This window comes from Solanum verrucosum, unplaced genomic scaffold, assembly GCF_900185275.1.
Source record: "Solanum verrucosum unplaced genomic scaffold, falcon-dt-bn FXZP01000048.1, whole genome shotgun sequence".
NCBI lineage: Eukaryota > Viridiplantae > Streptophyta > Magnoliopsida > Solanales > Solanaceae > Solanum > Solanum verrucosum.
Genome location: NW_026020157.1, coordinates 2,494,185 through 2,509,023, shown reverse-complemented (window position 1 = coordinate 2,509,023; position 14,839 = coordinate 2,494,185). Strand labels below are relative to the sequence as shown.

The 14,839-nt window shown below is 34.7% G+C and overlaps 2 protein-coding genes across 3 annotated transcripts in view; one reads left to right on the top strand and one right to left on the bottom strand.

Moving 5' to 3' along the window:
* LOC125828357 (target of rapamycin complex subunit LST8-1) overlaps positions 1 to 14,839 on the bottom strand; it is a 1,170,163-nt gene that overhangs the window by 5,975 nt on the left and 1,149,349 nt on the right. Inside the window, exons 2-5 of one of the 2 annotated variants that reach the window (XM_049507671.1) lie at positions 7,570 to 7,681; positions 6,853 to 6,954; positions 6,584 to 6,696; positions 6,419 to 6,488 (exon numbers count right to left, since the gene is read on the bottom strand). In XM_049507671.1, coding sequence (XP_049363628.1) covers positions 6,419 to 6,488; positions 6,584 to 6,696; positions 6,853 to 6,954; positions 7,570 to 7,677 — 393 coding nt within the window. In that variant the 5' untranslated portion in view covers positions 7,678 to 7,681. Of the gene's footprint in view, positions 1 to 6,418; positions 6,489 to 6,583; positions 6,697 to 6,852; positions 6,955 to 7,569; positions 7,839 to 14,839 lie in introns of those variants that run through there. The other variant, XM_049507670.1, reaches the window with a different exon arrangement.
* Positions 1 to 14,839, top strand: part of LOC125828355 (1-acyl-sn-glycerol-3-phosphate acyltransferase 2) — a 525,228-nt gene that overhangs the window by 343,192 nt on the left and 167,197 nt on the right. The gene's annotated exons all lie outside the window — the stretch shown is intronic.

Sequence of the window (14,839 nt, the reverse complement as noted above, 5' to 3'; positions counted from 1 at the left end):
TTCTCCTCCTTCATCGCACGAGTTGCTGCCAGCCGCCAGGTATACTCTTTTTTTTCTTCTTCTTTTCAGTTCTTCTTCTTCTTCTTGAGTTCTCTTCTTCTTCTTCTCTTCTTTTTTCGCTTCTTCTCTTCAAGTTCAGTCCTCTTCTTCGTTTCTCTTTCTTCTTTCTTTTTGAGATACAGTAGCTTGCTGCTTTCACTACTCTGTTTTTTCCTCTGTTTTATTGTTCACCTGTTACTGCTTACTGCCTTCACTGGTTGTTGTCTATAATTTTAAAAAACTGCTCTGTTTTACTCCTCTGTTTTATTGTTTTACTGCTCTGTTTTTTTCCTCTGTTTTATTGTTCAGCTGTTACTGCTTACTGCCTTCACTGGTTGCTGTCTATAATTTTTTTTAAAAAAAAATTCTTCTATAATTATTTATTCATTTGTCCATAAACAGTGAATTGACTGAATTTAATGGCAGTTGCTAGCAAAAAGAGGGACATTGGATGGAATTATGGTACCCAAGGAGCAACGAAAGATTCGGTTAATTGTAACTTTTGTGGGAGTACTTTTAATAGTGGAATAACTCGACACAAGCAACATTTAGTGGGTGGTTTCAAGAATGTTAAAAAATGTACAGCTTGTCCGTCGACGATTAGAGAAGAAGTATGGGCTTATATGCAAAATAAAATCGCTAATAATCCCAAATTTCAAGTGAGGCAGCCGGAAAAATATATTGATATTGATGATGTTGATGATATGGATGAATATGCGGAAATGATGCCTCCCTCCAAAACTCCAAAGATATCTTCTAGTGGAGGTGCATCATCCACCGCGCGGAAAGGGCCTATGAATCTCTATTTTCCGCAGAAATCAACACAAAAAGGAGGCTTTGAAAAAGGAGGAGGAATTGATGAAACAAAGAAAATTCTAAGAGAGCGTGCGGTAAGTGCTTTCGCAATATGGATGTATGATGCGGGGCTCCCTTTTAATTGTGTCAATCACAAATTATTTAATAAATTTATTGAGACAGTAGGACAACATGGCCCCGGAATGAAGCCTCCTACATTCCATGAAGTTAGAGTTACTCACCTAAAAAAAGAGGTGGAGAAAGTGAAAAAAATTGTTGATGAGCATAAAGTGCAATGGACAAAGTTTGGATGTTCCATTATGATGGACAAATGGACGGCGCGAAATGGTAAAATGATCATTAATATTTTGGTGAATTCTCCAATCGGTAGTGTATTTCTTGGTTCTGTTGATGCTAGCAATGAATCTACCGATTCCACCAAAATGTACAAGTTGTTTGAAAGCACTATTGAAATAATTGGAGCGGAAAATGTTGTACAAATTGTCACTGATAATGCTAGTGAGAATGTTAAAGCGGGAAGCATGATGATGGGTGCATACCCACACATTTTTTGGACTCCATGTGCCGCTCATTGCATCAACTTGATGTTTGGTGACATATTCAAGGTTAAGCCATATGCTTCCGGTAATATCACTCTCTTATCTTCTAACTTTCTTTATAGTCAATATTTAATACTTATTAGCTACTAATTAATATAATCTTACTTCAACAGTTTTAAAGAAGGCCATCAGAATCCATTCTTACATTAGTCAAAGGCCATTGTTGTTAAACTTGATGAGAAAATTCACCACGGAAAGAAATTTGGTCAAACCGGCCAAGACAAGATTTGCAACGGCCTTCTTATCTTTGAGAGCTATGTACATACAAAGAAAAAACTTGAGAACTTTAGTCCTCTCAACCGAATAGACTTCAAGTAAATTTGCAAAGGAAACTTTGGGGAAAGAAGTTGCCAATCTTATTATTTATGCCCACTTTTGGGATGATGTTGTTCGAGTACTTACAGTTTGTGGCCCTTTGACAAAAGTGCTTCATTTGGTGGATGGGGAGAAAAAACACCAATGGGCTATATTTATGAAGCAATGGATAGAGCCAAAGAAACTATTGAACGGGGTTTTTGTGGAATTAAGAAGCAATATGAGAAAGTGTTTGAAATTATTGATGCAAGGTGGTCAGACCAACTCCATCGGCCTTTGCATGTTGCAGGCCATGTTTTGAACCCAGGATTGTATTATAAAGCTCAAGAAGAGGGAACTTTACTACAGAGTCTGTGGACCGAGTATTATGCATGTGTTGAGAAGATGATCCCCGATACAACAATAAAAGATTTACTAGTCGCTGAGCTTCCTAGGTACAAAATGGCAAATGGACTATTTGGTTGTGGTCCGGCTAAAAGAGCTAGAGACACAAGGTCACCGGGTAAGTGAGTTGATTTAGCTCTTACCTAAATTATTCGACTTATTTATACTCATTAACCTTTAAATGTATTTTATTATAGTGGAATGGTGGTCACTATTTGGTAGTGAAACACCAAACTTGCAAAAGCTTGCCATGAAAGTATTAAGCCTAACTTGTAGCTCATCCGGATGTGAGCGAAATTGGAGTGTGTTTGAACACGTAAGTAAAAAAATTATATCCTAATTTCCATATTATATTATTATCAATATCTATTAGTTAATATCTATAACTTATGGGAAGATTCATTCCAAAAAGAGGAATAGGCTTGCACTATCACGTCTCAATGATCTAGTGTACATTAAGTACAATAGAACATTGAAACGTCGTTATGATGCTCGTGATCTCATTGATCCAATTCGCTTGGATAACATTGATGATTCAAATGAATGGTTAGTTGGATGCCCCAAAGATGAAGAAGATGAACTAGTATATGAGGATGATGATCTTACTTGGGGTAGTGTTGCTACGGCAATTGGAGCTGATGAGAGTATCTATCATCTTAGGGGACTTTCTTCAAGATCAAGTGCACTTGACAAGGGCAAAGGAGTAGAAACTACATCTACAAGTTCAACTTCAAGTAGGACTCGGACACTAATTGACGAAGACTACGAGGAGGAAGAAGATGAGGAGCAATATAATGATGAAGAGGATGTTGATCTTCAAGAGTTGGATAATTTTGAAGAAGAATAGACTTTTAGAGTTCTAGTATTATCTTTTGAATTATTGGGTCTTTAAAGTTCTAGACTTTTAGTATCTACTTTTAGTTTTTGAATTGAAATATTTGTTAATATATGTTATTGCTATTGAGATTTTGGATAGTTATATATGCAATTAAATATTTTTAATTTTTGGTACTAATTGGCGCCTCGATTCAAAAAGGTGAGCGCCTCACCGCTCGCCTCGCCGCGTGGCGAGGCAGGCCCTTGTCGCCTTTTGTCGCCTCTCGCCGTCCAAAACAGTCTCAGTCTAGCTTCCCTCATCTTGTCTAGCACGAAAGCCACCCTCACCTTGTTTCAAATATCTTCATTCTTAATCGTGTCTCTCCTAATGAGCCTGCATATCTACCACAACATCCTCATTTCTGCTACTCCCATTTTTTGAACATAAGAGTCCTTAACTAACTAACACTCCACCCCATACAACATAGTCGGCCTAACAATCTTTTTTTTTTTTTTTCGATAACCGAGAAATCCGTCTTTGACCCGCCCTTTGGACCAATCACAGCCTTCTAAACAGATTAACAATCTTTTTGTTCAACATACATTTAAGCTTTGGTTGTACATTTTTATCACAAAAGAGACTCCGGAGGAGAGCCTCCATTTCACCTAGCCTACACCAATATGGTGTGTGCCATCATCATTGATCCCCTCATTTCCTTGGATAATAGACCAAGATACTTGAAACATCCTCTCTAGGTGACGACTTACGAATCAAGACTCACTTCCACACCAACCTTCGACATTACAACACTAAACTTGCACTTTAAGTATTCACTTTTGGGTTTGTTCAACCTGAACCCTTTAGACTCCAAAGTCTGTCTCCAAACCTCCAGCCTAGTGTTTACTATGTCGCGAGTCTCATCTATCAGTACTATGTCATCTGCAAATAACATACACCATGGCACCTCATCATGAATATGGTGCATCATTTAATCCATCACCAATGCAAATAGAAATGAACTATGAGTTGATCCCTAGGGCAACCCTATCAAAACTAGGAACTGCGTTATGTCTTTAATCGACCTAATATATGTCACTGATACACCTCTAGTCTCCAAGCATCTCTATAGAACCTCTTTTGGGACTTTGTTCTACGCCTTTTCTAGGTCAATGAACACCATATGCAAGTCCCTCTTCCACTCCTTGAAATGCTCCACCAATCCCTCATAAGATGAATAGCTTTTGTAGTTGATCGCCTTGGCATAAAATCAAACTAGATTTTTAGAAATAGAAACACTCCTCCTCACCTTCATCTCCACCACTCTCTCCCAAACTTTCACAGGGTGGCTTAACAATTTGATCCCCTATAGTTGTTGCAGCTTTGAATGTCACTCTTGTTCTTGTACAACGAAATCATTGTGTTCCACCTCCATTCTTTGGGCATTTTTGTTGTCTTCAACCCGAACCTGCTCAGCCTGAGTTCTTCCAAAGTTCCATCTATATCTCATTTGGGTCAGTCGCTCCCCCCTTCTCATCCTACGAACACCACCAATAACCTTCTCAACAATTATACACCTAAAATACTTGAAATCCTGACAACTCTTGGAGCGCTCTAAATCACCCAGCACCTAACTAGGAGAGTTGGGTGGACTGGACAGGTAATAAGCTCAAAATCACACGATCAATTGAACTAAATACAAGTATCATCCAAAAGCTTCTTACTAATAAGCAATTGAGACCATGCAGTGTAATAAATAATAGTCACAATCTGAGTCATGCTATGAGACATTCAGAAATCGAAAAGAGTATAAGAGCCCGTTTGGATTGGCTTAAAAGTCGGTCAAACCTACTTTTAAGTCAGTTTTTGACTTCTGGAAGTGTTTGGCAAATATAATAAATAACTTAAAATAAGTCCAAAATGACTTAAAATAAGTCAGAAACCAAAAGTAGGTCTCCCCCTACTTTTTATTTTTTGACTTAAAAGTCATTTCAGTTTGACTTTTTATTTTTGACTTAAAAACTACTTTTTTAAGCCAATCCAAACGGGCTCTAAATCAACCCACATGTCAAGGGTAACAGACAACCAATTTGAATGTATGCCTTGTCAAGTTAAAAAAAAAATTATTATTGTTAAGAGACCTTATGGTCCTGGCAGATTATGGACACTGTTTTAAAACATCTTTGGAGTGCAATGGGTCATCCCCAAGGAAGTGAAGTATTTGCTGCTGTGCTTGCTTGGACAGAGTTGGAAATGAGCCGAAGCAGATCCAGTGGACTGTTCATATTTGCATTATGTGGGCTATTTTGGCTTGAAAGGAATAGAAGATGTTTTGAGGATAAGAGACAGCACTAAGTCGGAATGTAAAATGGACCTTGACACTTACCTTTTTCTGTAATTTAACACTAATACTTTATGAAAAGATTGGTCAAACACAATTAGCTTATTAAATTCTAAAAGGAGCGCTTTTTAAATAAATTGGCCAAACACAAGAATGCTTCTCTCGAAAAGTACTTTTTTGAAAAGTTGTTTTGACAGCACCCAAGGGTGTGACCTTGTGGTCAATAAAGTGGTTGAGAATCCTGAGGTTTCAGGTTCAGAACTCAACGAAGACAAAAACCTAGGTGATTCTTCATATCTATCCTAGCCTTGGTGGACAGAGTAACCTGGTACATGTTGGTGGGAGGTGGCAGGTATCCTGTCCTAGGTATCCTGTCCTGTGGAATTAGTCAAGGTGCGCGAAAGTTGTTTTGGACACTACAGTCATCAAAAAAAATTATTCTGAAAAAAATACTTTTCAAAATAAGCAGTTTTTAGATGGCCAAATAGGCTCATAATACTTGTCGTTGTTGTAGAAACTTATATGTCAATGTATGGAAAAGGGTAAATTTCGAAGGCAGTTAGTTCTAGAGAACTCTAATTTTTCATAAATGATAAATTGATTACTATTGGATTGAACTAGACCTTTAGAGAGGATTAGATATTCATGATCCATATAGCAGACACAACTATGTTTAAATTGAGATGTAGTTGATTGATTTTTGATAAAGTTTCTAAGAACTACACAGTATATTCTTAATTAGATATACCAAAACTATTAAACTACTTGAAATTTGCCAAATAAACAACAGAAGCATAACTGAGAGACCTGTTCTATACTGATTAATCACAATATGTGGTACATAAAGATGAAGAAGCAGTAAAACTGTAAAATAGCATCCCTATTTATGCCAATCCTATCTCTACTTCTTTAGCATGGTTCCATCTTTTGTGATGGAGCCCAGTCTGAATAGCTCATTCAAATATTTCCTTGTGCAGCTAAACTCAGATTTGATATGGATTATCATTCAATGAAGAAATTGAACAAAGCCATAAAATTTGCTGAAAAAAACACAGGATAAAAGTGACTAAAAAAGAACCTTCACACAATTCAAAGATCAAAGTATAAAACCTGATTAGGGTGCAAAACTACAGTGTTCACAGCTGCCCGACTTTCATATTCCCTCTGACAACCTGGGGCCCTATTTGTTCAAAAGATTCAAAGATACAGTTGACTTAAAGGAAAAATGAGAAGTTGGAAAGAGAGTAACACATCCAACTTTGATATCTACAATACCTCAAATCCCAAATCTTTACAGTGCCATCTTCAGATCCAGAATACATCCAGTTTCCATCACACTGAAATCCTACTGCCATCACATTATTAGTGTGTGAATCAAAGCTCCTCAGCTGCCAAAAAGTATTAAAAACATCTTCTTTAACTTGGGGAACCGAAATGAACACAAACTCATATGTCAAAGCCACAACAGAGGAAAACACCATGTAACAAAAAAGAAACGGAATTAATAAAAGCAATGAATAAAGAAGGAAAATCTGAAGATCTACCGGCTGAGGACTGTTCGAGTTGATGTCGAATAATCGAATGTGAGGATTTCCAGCAGCAGCCAAGAAGCGTTTATCCGGAGTAATTTCAAGACGATTAACTTGCTGTATACAGGTCAAGAAGGTAAAGGCAGACATATCAGACAACTATTCCAACAAAATTAAGTTGATTTAAAATGCAAACAATTCTCCATATGTTTTGGATGTCTATCTTACCTTCCCTGCCAATATAGTCTGTTTGGATAAATGAATAGCATCTCAACTAGTTGGTGAAAGAAAGATCACACTTAATGTAATGCACAGAATAACGCTACTAAAAAGTGAAGCTTGAGTCCTTCTCCAAATTTGCAGTCTTGGCATCAAATTTATCCCGTAATGACATTAGTCACATATATACGAGAATGCAGTTTGGCAGAAACACTTATTTAAAGTTCATTCATCTTAATTTTATTTTCTAGACATCTGAATAAAATACAGGGGCATCCACCTCCAAAAATGATATAAATATGGTTAAACTAGGGTTGCAGTGACCACAATTAATAAAATGAACCAAGTATTCCCAAAAGGAAAGAAAAGCATGCTACATCAACCTCTGCATGTGTTGTAGCAGCAACTCTGTGGACACACAAACTAACCCCAACACACAAGAAAAAATAAAAGATAAAAGAAAGCATAGAATGAAAAATTGAATAGAGAGAAATGGAATTTAAGGGAACGTACTGACTCTGGGTATTGAATAGTTCGATAGCAGCGGGCACTCTTGGCCTCCCAAAATTTTATAGTGTGATCATAGCTAGCCGTTGCTAGCACCACTGATGGTTGACTCATCTCTATCAAATTCAGATTGAAAAAAAAAAAAAACTTAGATCAAATTAGATGATCCAGCACTAGGGTTTTGGAACTTGGGTCTGAAATCATGGTAGGGATGACAAAAATTACATCTTCACAAGTATAAGTTCCATCACAAATAAACCAGATTCGTCGAATATATATAACCTCTCCATCGTCCAAAGCTACCACAGCTTTCAATAAATCACCCCTTTTTTTTGTTTTTTTCTCTTTTTTTTTTCTTATATTAATTTAAAAATCAAATTTCACACCCATACTGAAATAATCTTCAAAAAATTAAATTAGGGAAAAGTTATGTCATACCTCTCGATCCTATATGTAGCTCAAACAATTATCATGAGTTAGAATCTAAACAGTTATGCCTACATGTAATTATACATATAATCAAATTTCACACGCATAATAAAAAGTTTTCAAAAAAATTAAATTTGAAAAAATCTGTGTCATACCTCTTGATCCTATCGAGCACTGTTGTAGCTCAGTTAATTAGCACAATAAGAATCTAAAAGAGCTATACTTAAATGCAATTATTCTCTCTATATATATACTAGTTTCCGAACACGTTCTTTGCGCGTAAACCTGTATCAATGAGTATTATTTCTTAAAAATTTAAATATTATTAAATAATATGATTTGAGTTCGTTTTTATAAAATGTGTCTAATTGAGGTTTCTTACTTTGTCCCACTACTAATTGCGACACTCCAATTTCATGACCTCCCAAGTGAATGCATTGAGTTAATAATATGAGAAATTAATAAAATAAATTTTACTTATAAGTAAAAAAATGAGTTTGTAAAGCAAAAGGGAAAAGATTAAAAGATTGCATGAGATTAGTCTCTGCAAACTGTAGTGCAACATTAATATTTCCTTAATTAAAAGCTTGATAGGAGATTATTTACTTTTTGTACCAAAAATGGTGTAAGATTAACTTTGACCGAAAGGAAAAAATAAATCTTTCAACTTTTTTTTATTTTGTCATTTGAATCTCCTGATAATTATAATGACTGTGTTAAAAATATTATTTTAGATTTTTATCCACAAGACTTTAAACTAATTATTTAATTATAATATATTATAAATTAAGGTGTAAAAAGTCTTAATATTGATATTTTGAAAATCAGAATATTTATAAACATAACTACTATTTTTATTAGAATTTAATTGTCGCTTCATACATAACTTTTCCGCCATTAATCTAATGTTATATGTTTCACCTTCTTTTTTGTTTTAAAAAAAAGGAGAGTAAACATTCTATCACATTCATTCTTAAATATGAAAGTTAATGTACATGTAAATTATAAGTACAATGAACAAAAAAAAGATACACATGAGCAAGACAATTTGACATTTCTTTTTGCTTTTGTATCTGTAACGACATATTTCTGTCGTTAGGGAAAAGCCATTGGGGAAAGAATTGGGGCCAGAAAACTTTTGACTAGTGACTTGAAAATTCCTAGCCTAGTCCAGATTTGGACGAAATCTGAGTCGTGCGAGGTCTAGGGAAATTTGGTAATGAATGAAAGATTCAATAATGATTTTGGTTACATGAGTGGATAGCCAAGACGTTAGGGAGTCTGTATGACTTTACGAAATTGAATTCGGGTGAATAGAACTCCCGAAACTAATCTTAGCGTGAACGGGCGGTAGTTTTTGGATGTCAAGGATTGAAGGTGTGCTGTGAAATATTGGGGGTTTGAAACTCTAATTCCAACGTTCTGTCTCCGCGCAAGCCGTCAAGGCGGGATATATCCCACCAAGGCGGGGCCGCTATGGCGGGATGGGGTCCACCGTAGCGGCCCAGTCGCGAATTAAGTCGGGATTAAACCCCAAAAATGTTCGTATTCTGCAATTTTTGTTCTTGAGAGCTAAGAAACGACCCGGGCAAGTTCTTGACAGTTTTCCACCTCTTCTAGCACGAAAGGTAAGGTTTTTACTCCCCTAATCCATTTTTCGATCCGTAGAACATAGATTCTTGGGTAATTATCATTGGGGGAGGATTTTGACCTGAAACTAATGGTGGAAAAAGCCCTAAGTTGGGTATTGGGATCTTGGTTTTGGCTTAGGGTTGATAATTTCGATTGTAATCTATGTAATTAGGCCTCGTTTATTGATCACGAACAAGCGAAAAGAATTCGAGAAAGGAAGATTCAAGTGCCTTAGGGAATTCAAGCTTGGTTTCGAGGTATGTGATGGTTTGATTTCTTGTTTGTGTGATGTATGTTGGTAATTGCTTCATTGTAATGCATGTATGTATGTAAATGAAACATTGTTGATATGTAACACCCTGTTATTTGAAAGAGGTAGAATTAGAAAAAAAAAAAACATTTTTGGAAAGATCAAATTTGGAAAGTTTGGCAAGTTTGGTTAAGTTTAGGTTCTAGGTCAACTTAAAATGATCATAACTCCTAGCAAAATATGAGTTAGGTGGTCTACAAGATACCGTAGGAAAGACCTTTGAATTATCTTTCCAATGCCACCGAGTTTGCTCAATTTCGAGTTCGTATGAGGGAGATATATGCCCATTTGAAATTGGGTTGTCTAGATAAGGAAAGTCAAAACCGGATTTTAGAAGGGTAATATGGTCTTTTCACTACCCAATTAATTGAATCCGTTTTTAGTGAATTATTTGGGGTCTAAACTCAGTTAGTTTAGTTTAAGCAATTAAGAATTACACTAGCGTTTTTAGAGAAAGAACTCAAGAGGAGAAAAGTTAAGTGTTCTGGGAGATTTCTTGCGGAATCGAAGTCATTTCGCCAAGGGTTGATCCCTAAAGAGGTATGTGAGACTTTCATAGCGCTAGGTTCATTCACCCACGCGCCAATCATTTTTAGTTCAGCGAAATTTGTTCTAGAAAGTTGAAAGTTGATGATTTTGAATTGTGTTCTTGAATATTGACTTTCGTTCTTGAGTTAAGTTAGGATTGTTGAGTTCTAGAGGAAATCGTGTCGATTGTAGTGTCGTTTACGAATAGATTCTTGTGTACATATACTGGGTATCTCAATCTAAAGGGTATTTGAGAAAAAGAATCGAATTTAGGCGAATTGGGGTTAGAAAACGAAGAAGGAAAAAGTCGGTCAAATCTAGGTACCAGGTCCACGTCGCAGACCTGTTCCTTAGGATGGGAATTTTCTCTCCGCGTCGCGGAGTGGTCATAGATCCTTCTGCCTCAAGATTTATTTCGCGACTAAATATTAAAATGTATCTCCGCTTCATGGGCTTGCTTCCAGATAGTGATTTCTTGATCGTTTCTCATGTTTAACTATCTAAAAACACTCCTAAACATCACGAGATCTTTCCTATCACAATCCTTGAATCCATAAATTCAAATTCAAGGAAAGTTAAGAGCCAAGTCTAGCGAGTTCTTAGAGTCTTTTCAAAAGTCTTTTACAAATGATTTAAACTTGTTTTAAGACTTGAATTTTGAGTTGAGTAAAGAGTGAAGTCGTTTCTTCAAAATGAGTATATAGGGACTATGTATTCCCAAAGAGAAAATGTTTTCACATTTAAACAAGAAAGGAAACACCGATTTCCCAAAGAGCCTTGGGCTAATTTTTCAGTAAAAGAGTAAATGCTTTCACAATTAAGCAAAAGAGGAAACATTGATTCCTAGAGTGCAATTGGGCTAGTTTTTGAGTAATTATCTCAAACCACAAAAAGAGTTATGTTTTTAAACATATGAGCTAGTATTATATTTTGGGAGTAGTATTGAGCACCGATATAGGGGAGAGTTCAGACAACTCCCAGCTCCCATAAACTATGTAGATATCATGGGTAGAAAAGGGTCATACTTTTTAGATGATTCCTTAGTGTTTTTTAGCATAGACTAGTGGATCCACTTAGTAGTTAGGTTTTATGCCCTTGGCAAGGTATAGGACAGCCCTGGCAGTGTGAGGCAAAACATTGTATCATCACATAGCTCTTAAGTGATGATTGTCGGTTAGAAAAACTCCCACAGTTATATTTTGTATTCCTATATACATATAGATTACTTGTATTTTCACATACAAACATAGTTTATATTATATCCTTGCATACAAACTGAGTTACCTTTGTATTTCTAAATACACAGAGTTTTTATCCATGTTTTAAAAGTTTTTCTTTATATTGCATTTACATTATTGCTTTATATTGAAATGATTTGAGTTGAGTTGAGACCATGTATGTCCTTTAGTTCCTTTCAAGCTTATGTCTTGTTTTAGAATTCCCCTCGCATGCTCGTACTTTCAATGTACTAATGCTAGTTGTCCTATATCTTTTTATGATGCAGACGCAAGTAACAAGGATCAGCATCCAGCACATCGTTGATTCTAGTTGAGCTTCCGAGTTGTTGGTGAACCTCCATGCTTCCGGAGGACCCCTTTTTATTTTTGTATCATTTTAGTTCATTAGGATGTCGTGGATCTTGTCCCGACGTCCTTCTCAGTAGTTAGAGGCTTCATAGACAGTTGGTTGATGTTAGTTCTTGAGTCTTTCCATTTATTTTTTGATGTTTGAGACTTGAGTGCCGTTTTGGCTAATGAATGTTTGTTTATAAATTCTAAGTTATCTTTTGAGATTTCAGTTTACTTTTTAAAGTATTTTTATCATGAGTAAGTCTTCCTCTATTAGTTATGCTAGGCTAAGGGTTCTCTTGGGGCCATCAATGGTTCTCGAGTGCCAGTCCCGCTTAGGGTGTAGGCTCGGGGCGTGACATGATCAAACCTACATAAATGAGTATTAATGAACAAATGTATGCCATGATTCAACACTTGATTGTATGATTATGAGTATGTACATTATGAGTGAGAATGTGATTGTGGTTCTGATTGATTGGATCGAGTGTCATGTTCCAACACATACGTTGAATTGGTTGTCACGTTCTGACACATATATTGGATTGGATGTCATGTTCCGACACACTAATTGGGATCGAATGTCACGACCGACACACTAACAGTTTGGGTATGGATTCCATGAGAGGACTATTGAATTGTCATATCTAATTGTTATTGAGAATGTGGAACTGTACATTGCTCCTGAAATGATAACCGATGTGTATATATATATATATATTTTGTACATGTTATGCTTGATATGTTGTGACTGCTTATATATGTTTCACTTACGGAGATAGCCGCGTGATCCTACCAGTACACTGTGGTTGTGTACTGATACTACACTTGCTCGTTCTTTGTGGAGTACAGGGCATCTTCAGGCGGCTATTGATAGACCTCAGCTAGGAGATCAGTGATCGAGACCGAATTTCAAAGGTGAGCCAGTTCTTTCAGGCTGCCATGGAGTCCTTCCTATTGTTTAGTCCATTTCCTTCGAACTTAGACTATTTAGATATTTCTTATGTTAGTTGGGGTTGTACCCCTTTTTCTTAAGACTTGTTGCACTTTAGATTTTTTGGTACAATGACTTTCAGGTTCTAGAGGTTATTTTTCCGCAATGTTGGTAGTTTGTTTTTGTTAACTTTCGGAGTTCATGGGAACTCCAGTTTTCTTTAGATATTTAAACCTGATTCCGTATCTTTAAATGTCAATCTTTTCGTTAAGTTGTGTAGTTGGGTTGTAGTAGTGGCTCTCGCACCGGAGGGTTAGTGTGGGTGTCAATCACGACGGTCTGGGTCGTGACAGTCTCTATAATGAAAACTGAAACAAAAAAAACTAAACAAATAGTATATATTTGAGCATACAAAATAGAAATTTGAAATTAAAGCGAGTTGCTAACAAAGTAACAATTCAACTATATAAAGAGAGATAGAAAAGTCTCATAATAATTCTAATTTCTATAAATATGTATAAAACTAACACACCAAGTCCAATGCTTCAACAATTAAATTCTTGTCTATTCTCGTGACTGTATAACTGGATCTCACAACTTTCATTACAAATTGTGAAATAATTGTGACATTATTTCACCAGTTTAGAGCTCCTACACACAAGAATTGTAGGAGTAGTAAATAAAAGTCTTTCTTGAAAAAGTTAAATTTATAGGATAAAAATTGTGGAAATATGAAAAGTCACATGGAAATTTGAAAGTTCAATTACTATTAAAATAAATATATAAAAGATAGAGCATAAAATTTAACTTTAAAAGATACATGTATCTACTTTAATTTCTTGTCTTTAAGGAATAATTACTCATTTGTATTCTTTTATTATTTGTGTGAGAAATTTGAAAGGTCTAGATCAAGAATGAGAATACGAAGATTAAATATATGAAAATTATAAAAGTAAGCTCTTAACACGTAAAAAAAATGATGTAATTAATTATTTTTTGGAAAAAGAGAAGAGTAGACATGCATTTTAGAAAAGGTAATACAACAATTATTAATAAAATTATAAGTATTCAATGAATTTAATTGCAATATAAATGTTACATGTATAACATAGATAATTAGATGTTTTTTTATTATATTTTGATATAAAATAGGGGTAAAATAACAACCCAACGTTGAAGATAGGTGCTTCTTTATATATATATATATATATATATATATATATATATATATATATATATATATAACATAGATAATTAGATGTTTTTATTATATTTTGATATAAAATAGGGGTAAAATAACAACCCAACGTTGAAGATAGGTACTTCTTTATATATATATATGTAATATAATTGAGATATTATTATTTAATATTTATTTAATTAATTAAACTTTTAATTTAGTATAGGGTTAAAATAATAAGTTTATTAAAAAATTCATTGCAACTTACAATTTACTAATTGTTACACGAATAAGATAGATTTTCATCTTTGGAGCTTCCTACTTTTAGTAATATATTAATAATTAATTAAAGTATTATTATTTAATATTTAATTAATTAGATGTTTAATTTAACCTATATATATAATCTGAAATATAATTGAGATATTATTATTTAACACTTAATTAATTAATAAGTATATTAAACAATTCATTGTAACTTACAATTTACTAATGATTCTTTCATTGTCTTTCTAATGAATAACTTACTATTCAAAAAATAATTAAAATATTATTGTTTAATATTTAATTAATTGGATGTTTAATTTAGCCTAGGGGTAAAATGGTATCTATCTTTTCATCTTTGGAGCTTCCCACTTTTAGTAATATATGATGATGATAATAAAGTGAGAATTTTACATGCCGCATTTGTTCAT